Source organism: Nanorana parkeri, unplaced genomic scaffold, assembly GCF_000935625.1.
Source record: "Nanorana parkeri isolate BGI_ZX_2015 unplaced genomic scaffold, ASM93562v1 scaffold1967, whole genome shotgun sequence".
In the NCBI taxonomy this organism is placed as follows: Eukaryota; Metazoa; Chordata; class Amphibia; order Anura; family Dicroglossidae; genus Nanorana; species Nanorana parkeri.
Genome location: NW_017308235.1, coordinates 158,761 through 173,275, shown reverse-complemented (window position 1 = coordinate 173,275; position 14,515 = coordinate 158,761). Strand labels below are relative to the sequence as shown.

Genomic DNA, 14,515 nt, shown 5'->3' with positions numbered 1-14,515 from the left:
ATAACAGAAAACAGGTATTTCTGAAATCTGTGTTTCTCCATCGTCCACTGAGGGACACAGCTCTGAAGAATTCTGACACTCAGGGTTATGCTGCTGCCTCTAGGAGAATTGGACACTAGACAAAAAAAAGCCTGCCACTTTAAACACTTCCAACCTCACACCTGCCAGTTTGGCTTAGTGTCCTCAGGAGAATGGATGTCTCCTCTTCTGCTTTATTATTTTAGTTTATTTTGTTCCTTCATCAACAATTCTACTACCAAGAGCTGCTAGCTGATTCATACCGGATATTAGAAATCCTGGAAGTCTCTCTAGCAAGCCGACAAAACGGAGAGATTCATGCCGAACATGATGAAATCCTGGAATTTTCTCCAGTTGTCATGTAGCAGGTCTTTTCTAGTCTCAATACTTATGCTTCATCCTAAGGTTGAAGCATAAGTACCCTGTGTTCCTATTTTCATCATTTAACCTTTTCACTGCCTAGGAGCATTTTGCATTTTTGGCACACATTATAATCCACATTTTAGGCCTGGAAATTACTTAAAACCCCCAAAACATGATTGCGTATTGTACATATAGTCAGCGCTTGGCAGAGAGCTCGCAGTGGGAAAAACCAGAGGACTCCAATATGATGACACAGAAGGAGCAGCTGTTTAATCACAGGATGGGAAGCCTTGGAAGACAAAGCACAGCGCCCTCTCTTCGTGTAGTAACGTTTATTTATCCGTATGGAAAAAAAATAGATTGTGATTATTGTATTTCATTTTTTATACGGATAAATAAAACGTTACTACACGAAGAGAGGGCGCTGTGCTTTTGTTTTCTTTTTGTCTCAAAGCATTATATATTCTGAAAGCTGGAGGATAAAATAATGGCTGTTGCTAATTTTTATGTCGCACGACATCAGCAAAACTGTATCAAACCAACATTGTTTTTTTTTTAAAATACACAAGCTAATTTTCGTGCCCAACAACACAATATAATACCCATTCTTTTTAAATATACAAAGTGAGGTTACGATGAGTAAACAAATACCCAACATGGCCAGGTTAAAAATTGTGTGCGTCCGTGAAACTGCGACAAAATACAGTACACCAAATTGTCCATAGGTGACGCTGTAAAATCCCCTACAGGTCATCAGTTCAGTGATATCCATAAGTACTGGTGGTAAAATTATCGCTCTCACTCTGGCGCACGCGGCGATACTAAACATGTGTAGCACAATTGTTTTCGTACATAGGCGCACCCGATGCATGTTTACAATATGCTCGTGGAGGCGGTGGACTTTTTTTTTTTTTTTTTTACCTAATTGCCATCACATAGGGGTTATGTTATAGCATACTAGTGGTGACAGGTTCTCTTTAAGGTGACATTAGGAGTCAATTAAAGTGGCAGGGTTTAATTTTTTTGCCTAGTGTCCACTTCTCCTGGAGGCAGCAGCATAACCCTACGTCTCAGAATTCTTCAGTCCTGTGTCCCTCAAAGGGCAATAGAGAAAATCATTTTGCAGTAAGAACAAAAGCCTATTTTTTTTTCTCATGTATTTCTTATATTTTAAAAACATTATTTTGTGAAGTAAACCGTTTTGTATTTGAAGACATTTACCGTCCCATTTTAAACCTGTATGGGTTTTGTAAATGTTGCTGAGCTCTGCTCAGGAAGAGTCCATCATTTGAAATCTAAACGTACTAAACTAAGAGCTAGTGTGTATATAACCAGGCATCCAAAGCCTTCCTGAGGAACCGATTTGGAATACTGAATAACAAATCTCCGTACTGGGTCAGGACGCACCTGGCGGGGGTCTGCGCTGGCGTGAATACACAGAAGTCCAGTGTCCTCATAGCTGTGGTGATAAGAAGTGGCGTTGTACATCCAATGGTGCCTGTAACATCATGTGACATAACAGTAAGTGACACCAGACAATGTTTACATTACCCCACCGATTTCAGTAGGCTGCATGCGTGTGGAAATATGCACATACACTCCCCGACTGATCTTAGTCACATCTTTCACAAGGAACTCCATCCAAAAAGCAGCTAAATGAACAGTTGGAATACATATAGAGTAACTGAGCTACCTACCAAAGGATTTCTTATTATGTTCAGCCATTGTTGTGATGCTAGAGATTTGCAAAAATCCCAAATTCCAGCCAAAACTGTAGCCTGCCTGATGACAGGAAGTGAGAGCAAATCTCCCCAATGGGGACATAGGTAAAACAAAAAACTATTCAATTTAGTGAACTGCTGCATGTCCAAGTCATATCCTAGTTACAGACTCCTCTTAAAGCAGACCTATAGCAAGGGAATTACCAATGCAGACAGTTAATGTACATGGAAACCCAAAATCTTATGTAAGCCTGCTGATTTAAACAGGGAGCTCAGTATTTTAGGCAGACAGTAAGCACCCCCATTGTACCCACCAGGGGTGCCTCACCCAATAACCTCTGCAGCCCCAAAAAATCCTTTGCCAATGTTAACTTTCTGTTAGTATCCGCACAGGCCTCTTCCCCCCATGTGACAATGCTCAGACAAGGTGAAAGGTCCATTGGGTCTGGCAAAACTGCATTGTGGCGTGGGGAGGGGTATATTTGAATTTTGGGGGAAGTGCAGAGGTGGATTGCTGAGTCAATGTATTTGCACTGCTACTTTGTTTAGATAAAAAATTTTTTACAAAAGACTCATTGCTGCTCTTATAGGTCAACTTCACTACCTGGCCACCCCACAGACTTACCTGTTTAGGACATTGAGGTACAGTCTGGTGAACATTCCTTTCCCAGGTCCGCCAGCTGAGAATGAGCCGCCACCTCCCATCATCATGTTCAGTACCGCAAATGGGATAAAGTCATCTTCCTGTCATAACAACGGCGTTATAATCAGTCTCATTTTTGAAAAAGTGTCCAACAGAAGACCACAATACAATGTACGCAGCAGACAGACCTACTTTATTTACAATCCTTAGCTGGAAAATGATAAAAATTATACTTTCATCTGATTGCTGGCTGTAGATGACACAAACACTTCTTATAAGGCCTCCTGCACACTGCGTACCAAAACGCTGAGTTCAGGTGCATTTGGATCTGATTTCAAAACGCACCTGGACTCATGTAATGCTTTTCTATGACTGAATGCACAGCTATGCATCAAGCAGCATCTAGGTGCCTTCAGTCTAGGTCAGTTTACCCAAAATAGAAATGTCTGCGTTCCGGATCCGACTAGCCCAGTTTTATGTGGCTAAACGCATTTAAATGCGACTAAGCCCGGCACAGAAAAAAGTGATCTGGGAAGCATATAGTTATTTATACTCACCAAAAAACTTCCTAAACGCAGCCTGCTTGTGTGCATGAGGCCTTACTGACACTGAGAAATAAAGCAAAATCTAACAACTCAAAAATCTGCAGACACAAAGCATAATGTGTCAAAGTGTCATATCCCCAGCACACATGACATACAGTCGTGCTCATAAGTTTACATACCCTGGCAGAATGTATGATTTCCTGGCCATTTGTCAGAGAATATGAATGATAACGCGAAAACCTGTCACTCATGGGTAGTGTTTGGCTGAAGCCATTTATTATCAATCAACTGTGTTTACTCTTTTCCAAATCATAATGACAACAGAAACTACCCAAATGACCCTGATCAAAAGTTTACATACCCCAGTTCTTAATACGGTATGTTGCCCCTTTAACCTCAATGACAGCTTGAAGTCTTTTGTGGTATGTGTGGATGAGGCTCTTTATCTTCTCAGATGGTAAAGCTGCCCATTCTTCCTGGCAAAAAGCCTCCAGGTCCTGTAATCTCTTGGGCTGTCTCGCATAAACTGCATGTTTGAGATCTCCCCAGAGTGGCTCAATGATATTGAGGTCAGGAGACTGAGATGGCCATTCCAGAACCTTCACTTTATTCTGCTGTAGCCAATGACAGGTCGACTTGGCATTGTGTTTAGGATCATTGTCATGTTGGAATGTCCAAGTACGTCCCATGCGCAGCTTCCGGGCTGATGCATGCAAATTGTCCTCCAGTATCTTTTGATAACATACTGCATTCATCGTGACATCAATTCTGACCAACTTCCCTGTGCCTTTGTAGCTCACACATCCCCAAAACATCAGCGATCCACCTCCGTGTGTCACAGTAGGAATGGTGGACTTTTCATTATTGGCCTTGTTGACTCCTCTCCAAATGTAGCGTTTATGGTTGTGGCCGGAAAGCTCAATTTTGTCTCATCACTCCAAATGACTTTGTGCCAGAAGGTTTGAGGCTTGTCTCTGTGCTGTTTGGCGTATTGTAAGTGGGATGCTTTGTGGCATTTGCGTACTAATGGCTTTCTTCTGGCGACTCGACCATCCAGCCCATCTTTCTTCAAGTGCCTCCTTATTGTGCATCTTGCAACAGCCACACCACATGTTTTCAGAGTGTCCTGTATTTCACCTGAAGTTATTTGTGGGTTTTTCTTTGCATCCCGAACAATTTTCCTGGCAGTTGTGACAGTTTAGTTGGTCTACCTGACCGTGGTTTGGTTTCAACAGAACCCCTCATGTTCCACTTCTTGATTAGAGTTTGAACACTGCTGATTGGCATTCTCAATTCCTTGGATATCTTTTTATATCCCTTTCCTGTTCTATACAGTTCAACTAATTTTTCCCACAGGTCCTTTGACAATTCTTTTGCTTTCCACATGACTCAGAATCCAGACACGTCAGTGCAGCACTGGATGAAGGATGCAAGGGTCTGTCAGGAGGCCAGAAACTCATTGGCCTTTTATACACACACATGATTACATGCAAACAGGTCACAGGTGAAGATGGTTCCCTTTAATAGCCATTTACACCCCTTTGTGTCATCCTGTGTGCATGTTATCAGGCCAAAATCACCAGGTTATGTCAACTTTTGATCAGGGTCATTTGGGTAGTTTCTGTTGTCATTATGATTTGAAAAAGAGTAAAGACAACTGTACATACAATGCCCTGATGAGTGACAAATAGCAACAGATATGATAAAATACCAGAAAGGAGCAGCTCTCTAGACCGATCATGATGTGCGTCAGTTCAGGGATAGGGGTGGGGCCCAGGCTCACGTCCGACATGTCTTTCTCCACCTATGAGACAGGAAACATTGAAGGATGTATTTCACCTACAGTCACTGTTGTACTTGTTCATTTCAACATTTTACACCGACAGCACCGGGAGGGTGTAAGTATTATATAACACCAGAGAAACAAAAAAGAATTGTACCATGATTGCACAGTAAATAATAAAGCGGCACTCAGTTAGTAAGATATGCATTTTACAAACTCCATTAACAGATAAGAGCGGCGGGTGGCCCTCATTGTTACATGTACATTTCTATATTCCGCCATGACTCTGTAGCTGATAACAGATCATCTGCGAATCCTAAAATGTGATGACTTAGAACAGCCAATGGTTTTTAATAGAGATGCACCGATATATCGGCCAAAAATTGCACTTTTGGCTAAATGCCGAAAGTGCAATTTTTCTGCCGATACATCGGCGCATCCGTGATTTCTTTTCTCCCCGCTGGGCGCTACTCTGTGTCCCAGCGGGGAGGAGAGAAAGCGACAGCCGGCCGAGCGCTGCGGGACAAGAGCGCTGTCAGCGGCCGGTGTCTCTCCTCCCACACCGCTCGGCCGCCTATCACAGTGCGGCACAGCGGTGTGGGGGCGGAGACAGCGCTGTCACAGGAGGCGGAGCTCTCCTCCCTGGTCTGTTTAGACCCCTAATATTTCCCCGGAGCCCCTAAAAGTAGAGTAAAAAATAAAAATATTTTATAAAAAATGAATAAAAATAAATATAAAAAATTTAAAAGTTTAAAAAATAAATACACCAGTTTCGGTTTCGGCCTGACAATTTTTTCTATTTCGGTTTCGTTTTTTAAATGTCTATTTCAGTGCACCTCTAGTTTTTAAATGTTTTATCCCGCTTACCTTGACAATTCCTCCAGTATACTGGGCGATGGAACGGTCCACACTATGGGGTTTTTCAGATGCCCATGCAGGCTGTACCCCCTGCAGGTACTTCTTGGCGCATTCCAGCAATTGGTCATGTTCTATGCCCACCCCTGCCAGAACCATCCTCTCTGGGGTGTAGTAATTGTGCATGTAGGCATGTAGCGTCTTCTGATCGATCTTATCAATGTTCTCCACGGGGGAGAAACGAGGGAGACCAACTGTGTTGTCTCTGAAGGCTGCCTGTCCAGTGATCAGCAAATAAAATCCATCATATTAGGAACAGAAGTAATAAAACAGAAATGACTATGCAACAATGTCTGTTGCTATGCTTTACAACCAGCATCATATTTTTTTACATAGTGTGCCTGTCACACAACAAGATACCTGTGTGATGGGACTATAATGGAAATAGTCATTCCCCAACTCAGGTGCCACATACTATTCCCAGGGCAGTGAAGCTGAACCCGTAAATGAAATAATCCCCCTGGAGCTAGTACTTAGCATAGATAAGGGAATGGCTACTCTCACAAGGTTTGATTCTCTACATTGTTTCTTTAATTCCAGCCCACCTACCGCATGAATCATCTCCGTCAGCAAAGGCTCCGGGTCTGGCCTCATATTCAGGTCCTCCAACTCAAACCGCACTGCCATTCTCGTCATCTCCAGCTCCTCATCTATAACAGACAAAAACAGTATCAGAGTGCATACTTCCTTATGGAATCAGTGAAGACAGGTACTCTTCCTTGGGGTGGCAGACAGGAAACTAACATGATATGGTATCTGTAGCATCAGACAGCAAGAAGGGGACTCAACTTACCAGACAGCTGTGGCTGCAGAACAACCTCTGACAGCAGACTAACCACCGTGTCCAGGCCCTTGGCATCTGCAGAAACTGCATACATTGTAGTGTCCCTGGAAGATAAAGAATGACCGAATTAATAACAGTACATGCAATGGTTATTAATAGAATCATGGCAGCCACTTGGCATGCTAGGCCAACATTTTAGAGAAGGCGCGTTGCCATGCTTAGACTAAAGGGGCCTGATACCATGTTAACATTGAAGATTCTGAATGAACCCTCTGCACTTTGCAAATGTATGCATAAAAACGGTGCTTCTTGGTTTGCACATACTACAATACATGTTGAATCTGGTCAGCTGCATCAAAGTGATCCCTCTGGTGTCGCCCTCTGGCTATATGGCATGGTAAGGCTGTGGGAATCAGAAGACTGTCTACACAAAATTCCAGCTATATAGCCCTTTCCCAATTTACACTGGTAAGGTGACAGATCTTAATTTCTGGTGCAGTGACTGCGGCTAGCTGAATTCTGCAAGGCAGAAAAATATTTCAATTATCAGTATATGTTGTTGTGTATCTCACTATATCTTATGGATTCTCTGAGTTTAGATTGTGTTGCAGGTAATAGAAGGCTAGAATTAAGTAAGGGAACAAAAATATATAATAAATATACCAGTGGGCGCAAAGTTTTATTAACATGGGCCTGCAGATATAGTATACCCTCTCTTCTACTATACATATATTTCATCATTACATCTTAATACATAGAGGAGTGCTCCTTTAAACAGGGGACAGCCAGGCCTTACCTGGATGTCTGACAGTCACATATGCCGCCATGTTTTTCCAGAGTGAGAAGGATCTCATCTTTACTGCCAAACCGGGCTGTAGACTGCAAGACAGAGAAAAATGACCTTGCTGCTACTCAGAAGACAAACCACCTTATTTAAAAGACCTATTCGATGAGGATGTCTCTCGGCTTCGCAAATTGCCTGACCACTGTTCCCTCCCTCCTAATAGATGGATGGGCTGCATCCCCTCTCCAACCCTTCCTTCCTTGAGCTGATCTCTTATCTTTCTATGCATACTTCTTTATGTCCCATAGCGTCATTAGACTGCTAATTCCTGCATTTTTTGGACACCAGGGACAGATAAGAAACGAAGAATAATAAAAAGCCACATGTTTAGCAGTAGTTGTTAAACTGTCTTTTCTACGCGTCTTTTTCAATACATACTGTGAATGTTTTATACAATGTCCATTCCATGGCGCTTTTGCCAATGTTTTTTATAACATGACTCCATTTTTGTTACTGCCTAAGCTTTATGGATGATGTACTATTGCTACTTGTGTCAAAAATAAAGAATTTTTTTTAAAAAAAGCCTATTAATACAAAAAGGATAAGGGATGCATGACTTGCTGGGTTCTTATGTTGTCTGTGAATGTCAGAGGCCACCCCATGTTGAGGTCTCTTTACTTTAAGAGTACCATCTCCAGAGGTGGATGTACTAAGTCAGCGTAGAACAGGCAGAGTGCGGAAATAATGCAGACTGCTGACAGACAGAGGTCTTCCTGCAGCACAGTCTAGTTCTACATTTCTGTAGAAGATTACAAACATGGCGGTCAGGGGTAAAAGGCACACGTGATACTTACAGAGAAGGCGAGTTTCTCCAGGAAGTGACAGATGCCACTGAGGTACTTTGTCTCATGCCTGGAGCCCGAATTTATCAAAACTAAAAAAAATTAAAAAAAATAAAACACAACTGTCAATTTAATGATCTAATTAAAAGTCGGGAAATTATTCTCAAATCATCATCAGCTGCTAAAAATAAAAATATCTGCTTTACCCGTGATGGGAGGACACAATAATGTGCCTCCCCATTCCCAATCACTTGGACAAATTCTGTGCTGTGCTTAGCCCGCTCCAATTCAGAGCATCAATGCCCAACCTGGCTGATGCAGGAGCAGAACAAGGAAAGTTCATACTGCATCATGGGAACTGATTTGTTTTCTTTTTGAAATTTAGATCTATTCAGCTACAAATATTTTGGGGTGAAACTTTACTGGATGCCTGTTATTTATTTATAGATTTTGTACAGTACATAACTGTCCATACAGTACATTAAAGCACCATCATTTGTATTTTGCTACCTTTGTAGGTCAGATTTGGCCATCATAGCCAAGAAAAAAGTTTCCGTCTGACCAACCTGCCACTTCTTTTCCACCATAGTTGTTACTTTCATGATAAAGGGAATTATAACCAAACGTATTTTACATAGTCAGGGTCCTGAAAAACAGAAACCCCTTTACACTATTGCATTGTATGACAACAACAACAGCCACAGATCACAGTAGTCACTTCACAAGGTTACTCCAGCATCCTGGTGATACTAGTGACTACCCAGATATTGCTTGCTTGACTGGTGGTTGAAGTCTTTTAAGGACCCTGGATACAGGAATCGTTATGACAGGTTTTCTAGACTCTGGCAGCCCAGCTATGATGTTCTTTGATCTGCTATATATGCAGTTTACCATGTACACCTGAGGTACCCTACATCTAGTGCTATGGCACGCACAGAGAAGTGTGATGCATTCTGGGTAAAGATACTGGTCCCTGTTCTGTGAAATGACAATACAATGCTTGCACCCTCATTCCGGCAGTCTTCACACAGGAGACATTGTGATGGATGTCTGCTCCTTTTATTCATAGCAGCTTGTACAACTTACGTCCCACAGTACAGAACTGCCCAAATTTGTTCTGTGAAGCCACACGCAGCCCGTTCTCCAGAGTGGTGACTTTTGTCTCAAACTTCTCCTGCCCATCCACTCTCGCAAAGACCGGCTTGGGTGCACCGGGTAAAGGGGAGGTGAGGGGTATGCTGGGATACGATCCACCACTGCTATACCGTCTGTAGGCCGGCAGCCCATACCTGGAGGAGATCACACACAGTGACAACGTATACGGGACAGGAAGAGGGGTGGCACACAGTGGCAACATATACAGGACGGGAAGAGCGGTGGCACACAGTGACAACATATACGGGACAGGAAGAGCGGTGGCACACAGTGACAACGTATACGGGACAGGAAGATCGGTGGCACACAGTGACAACGTATACGGGACAGGAAGAGTGGTGGCACACAGTGACAACGTATACGAGACAGGAAGAGGGGGTCACACACAGTGACAGCATATACGGGACAGGAAGAGCGGTGGCACACAGTTATCATAACATCTGTCACGGTTCAGGGGGATTCATCATAACAGTCCCCAGATTTCTGAAATAGTCATATGTCCCTTTTAAAGTTATATTTAGGTGGCATGGAGTATGCCGGAGTCAGCTATTTATTTGTATAATGGGATGTTTGGGGACAATCTGTACAATTAGAAGATGGTGATAATATATACCAAGAGGCGAAGAGCGGAGGTGACCTGCCCTGGGGGCTGGGATTGTAGAAAGGAGTACACAGTGATAATGACAGGTAGTATGTGAAGGGAGATGTGGAGGGAGGTTGCACAGAGCATTGAGACACAGCGATAATGGCCAGTAGTATATGAAGTGTGATATGGTGGAAGGTTACACATATCGGGGTTACACAATAATAATGACAGGCAAATAAGGAGATGTGGAGGGAGGTTGCATTGATCATGGTGACAAGTGATACTCGCAGGTAGTACATAGGGGAAATATGGAGGAGCGCAGAGAGGAAATATATCTGTAACTGGAAGTGTTTTCCTACCTCTGGATCCCCCGCCATGCTCTGCTTCTCGCCATGTCGGCCGCCATCTTGGTACTCTCACCCCTGACCTCTGGGTGTCACCTCAGCCCCACTTCCTGCTTCCTGCATGCCTGAGTGTAGTTCCGGAGAAGGCGGAGCCTGACCGGGATGTGAGCGGGGAGAGCAGAGACATTGTATCAGTGTGAGTTCTGGGACTGGCTACGGTGCTCTGTGTGTACACATCTAGGTACACTGTACCGTGTATATACCACTCTATATATCTGTGTGTATAGCACCCTTTGTACACTATACTGCGTGTGTATATATGTCTATAGACTACATCCTGTGTATATCCCTATCTCTAAGTTCACATAAGTTCCTGGGTATATTGTTTTCGACACCTCTAGCCTTTCTTGTATGCTGTGTGTACATCGTTTACCCCTGTGTGTCTCATATTGTAGATATCCCTGGCAACACACTGGGGGGAATTTATCAATACTGGAGCAGAAGTATCTGGAGCAGTTGCCAATGGCAACCAATCAGATTCTTTCTTCAGTTTGCTCAGGTAAGATTTGAAAGTGAGACAGAGAAACTGATTGGCTGCAGTGCAAATCTGCTCCAGATTTTGCCTGCTCCAGTTTTGATAAATCCCCTCCACTGTGTATTGTATTTAATATTTTTGTATTCAGACATAATTTACCACTTTGTGATATTGCCATGTGTTGTACATGACAGTGTCACATTTCCCATACTATATGGCATATACCTGGCTCAATCCACTATGCTATAACACACGAGCTGGTCTATTTGGTGCAAATCAAAGCCTCCTTTCTAAGCTGTATAAGAAAAGCAAACATTGAATTACTACACTTCAGAGGAAAACACAGCCGCTCATCTAAAGCTATGAAAATGATGGTGCCTGGAGTTTATCTAAAATAATTGGATACACGAAGGAGTTCAGCACGGGTCAGCATGATATAGTTACATAGTATTTGAGGTTGAATAAAGACACTGGTCCATAAAGTCCAACATGTGTGTGTTATGTCTTTGTTCTGTAACAACAGATCTGACGGGTGTATTTTATGTACAGATATAGTTTAATCCAGATAAGATTTAACTGGGTTGTTATCCATTTATGTATGTGAGATAGGGACCTTACATTGTCAACTCCTTGGGGACAGGGACTGATGTGAATGTGCGCTGCATAAAATTGTTGACACTATTTAAATACCAATAATAAAACAATAGATGTCCTTTTGTGTCATATCTCACAATACCCCTTATTTATCCCACATACTTATCACATTGTGTTACCACACTGCTTACCTCTCTGTGTAATATTCATCCAACATATATTATGTCATCACACTGCGTACACCTACTCCTCCATCAACGCATGCATTCTGCTGTATAGCTCTGTATAAGCCAATTACATGTTAGTGAGGTTTGCTCAGTTAGTCTGGCAGCAATGTATAGTAAGCAAGAATCAATCCGCGTTGATAATTTCTTGATCTGACTTTAGTAGGATGATTGGCTTATTTATTCAAAGGAAGTATAAACATTCTTGTTGGTGACACTGTTTCACTGTAACTATATTTCTGCTCTTCATCCAGGACACAATGGATCAGGTGACCCCTGCTACAAATGCCACGTGATGTCAGAGATGAGATCTTCACCTTTTAACAACTGACCTTTCATTTGATTCTTATTTCATTATTGTTTCCCTTACCATGTCTGGACTCCCCACATCTGGGAGGAAAGCCAAGACCCTGATCATCGAGGATGGTAAAGTCCAGCCCTGCACATTGCTTTTCTTGTTTTTATTAGCCAGGCCCCTCTTGTGCTGACAGTCATTAGCAGGTTGGGGCCACATACACATAGGGGTTGATTTACTGAACTTATAGGGGTTGTTCACTTTGCAAAGTTGATATTGGTATATAAGGTGAACCTGTACTTACAATAAATACCCAGCCCCAAGCGAGGGAAATGAAAAGAAAAAAAAAGCAGGATTTTATGCTAACACAGGGTATCACACTGAACACAGTTTCACCTTATTAACATTCACTCTGTAAAGTACTAAGGGAATTGATTTACCAGGTGAGCTGCTTCTACTCCGTTAGTAAATCAAACCCATAGTTTGTGACGTGTCATGTATTGTCTCTGTGTATTACCATTGCAAGAAACAGCCATGAAATGTGAATTAGTTGTATGTAGTCATTTCTACAGCTCCTGGTTTTAATTCCAGGTTATAGGAAGCACTTTCTCTTTTAGAAAGGATGGAAAGCACGTAGCCTAATATGGAGGATGACAAAGGGCAAGGGCCTCTGAAATGGCAGTAAAACATACACAAAATGATAGTTCAGTCATTTATATATTCTTTGCAGACTGTGATGCTGCACCTCTGGATGAAGCCAACCCCTTTTCCTTCAAGGAGTTTGTGAAAAGCAAAAGTCACTCAAACTGTGATGAAGAATTCTCCAAGGTTTGTTGCTTTTTTTTCCATTCCAGTCCACTTCCTCATGACCTTTTAAAGTAGGGGGGGGTTTCGTTTAATTTTATTAAAAAGACACATTCAGACATATAGACAACTGTCATATAAACTATTATATCTGGGTAGTTTTTGTGCCTTTATTTATGGACACTAAATGCAATATGTTATACCTTAAAATTAAGTAAAGACAAACCTTTTTTTGGCTCTACTTCTCTTTTGGGTTACAGGAGTATATTTGCATTAAGCTGATAGGGGGTTTATGCCAACAGTTAGCTGACAGGGCACAGCGATGCCGTAGTCAAGAAGGATACCAACAACTGACAGCTGTCTCCTTTTGCATGTGGCTAAGAACAAGAGCCAGCCGTGCCTGTCCCCTCCCTTGTCTGTCCCTCCAATGAGCGCTGGAGAGGGGAATCCCTGTGGGTGCAGTGAGTGTCTGTCACTACCCTCCACTGGGAGCAGAGACTGAGAGCTGACTGATCAGCCATCATGTGATTGGTAAGCTCTCAGTCTTAGATTTGGCATGGGACAGCTGGAGTGTCCCATGCCTTGTGTAAAGACTGTGACACTGCACGCAAAGCCACACAGAGCAAAGGGATGCGGGGTCGTGTGGACCTTTGCGTGCAGTGTGTCTTTCAATTTCTTCTCCTGTCAGCTGGCAAGAGCTTGCATAGCTGGGCGAGCCGAGATGGAAAATGTCATCTTTAGCCAATCGGCTCATGCGTATGAACCTGCACGTCAGTACACGAATTCCATCGTGTTCATATGTGTGAGCTGATTGGTTGAAAATGAAGTCGTGCATCTTGCCACGCTCGAGTTCTTGCAGACTGCATGCAAATTGAGTATTGTGACTGTATGTTTCACACTCTCGCAAACTTCTCTTATCACTGATTTACATTTCACTGTATGGCTATATGTTGATTTTAAAGAGAGTTAAGGCATCTGGTACACTTAAGAACATAAATAAGAACGTTCAACATTTAACAGCACATTGCTGACATCACATTGGCTTATTTTGTCATTTTGCTTTACTCGAGCACTCCACACCTCTCGCCTCTCTTGTGTAAAATCTTCTAGTCATTGCCATATGCATGTTCTTGGAACACATTATCCTGAAATGACAAGCCAGGGACTCTTATCAAAGCATCTTTGCTCTCTAATAATGCACATCCCTGATAATTGAGAAATGAATCACACTGCTTATCCCAGCCCTTTTGCAGTCTGCAGGAAGTATTATATGCAAAGTGATGTAGGTCCGAGGAGGGGACGTCACACGTGACTGCCATGAGGCTGCAGCCCTTAAAAGCACAAAGTATATGGCAAGAAGCCGCACTGCTCCTTTTGCTTGGGCTTGTTCTTGATTTCAGCACAGTTCGAATATTTACTGAATTGCATGGACACTTCACTGTATGATTTTAACTGCTTCTTAGTCTCTTAAAGTGTAATGTCAGGCAAACTGCTACTGTGTGTGTGTGTGTGTATATATGTATATATGTATATATATATATATATATATATATATACATATATATATGTGTGTGTGTGTA

At 42.5% G+C, this 14,515-nt stretch overlaps 2 protein-coding genes across 2 annotated transcripts in view; one reads left to right on the top strand and one right to left on the bottom strand.

The window, feature by feature from the left end:
• The window catches only part of PMPCA (peptidase, mitochondrial processing alpha subunit), a 12,656-nt gene extending 2,067 nt beyond the window's left edge, over nt 1–10,589 (bottom strand). The window contains exons 1-10 of the mRNA XM_018572197.1: nt 10,499–10,589; nt 9,485–9,687; nt 8,411–8,490; nt 7,569–7,651; nt 6,782–6,876; nt 6,538–6,638; nt 5,941–6,204; nt 5,002–5,094; nt 2,728–2,846; nt 1,789–1,879 (exon numbers count right to left, since the gene is read on the bottom strand). Of these exons, the coding sequence (XP_018427699.1) occupies nt 1,789–1,879; nt 2,728–2,846; nt 5,002–5,094; nt 5,941–6,204; nt 6,538–6,638; nt 6,782–6,876; nt 7,569–7,651; nt 8,411–8,490; nt 9,485–9,687; nt 10,499–10,545 (1,176 nt within the window). The 5' untranslated portion in view covers nt 10,546–10,589. The remainder of the gene's footprint in view (nt 1–1,788; nt 1,880–2,727; nt 2,847–5,001; nt 5,095–5,940; nt 6,205–6,537; nt 6,639–6,781; nt 6,877–7,568; nt 7,652–8,410; nt 8,491–9,484; nt 9,688–10,498) is intronic.
• Nucleotides 10,590–12,094: 1,505 nt separating this feature from the next.
• Nucleotides 12,095–14,515, top strand: part of SDCCAG3 (serologically defined colon cancer antigen 3) — an 8,502-nt gene continuing 6,081 nt past the window's right edge. Inside the window, exons 1-2 of the mRNA XM_018572199.1 lie at nt 12,095–12,262; nt 12,862–12,959. Of these exons, the coding sequence (XP_018427701.1) occupies nt 12,208–12,262; nt 12,862–12,959 (153 nt within the window). The 5' untranslated portion in view covers nt 12,095–12,207. The remainder of the gene's footprint in view (nt 12,263–12,861; nt 12,960–14,515) is intronic.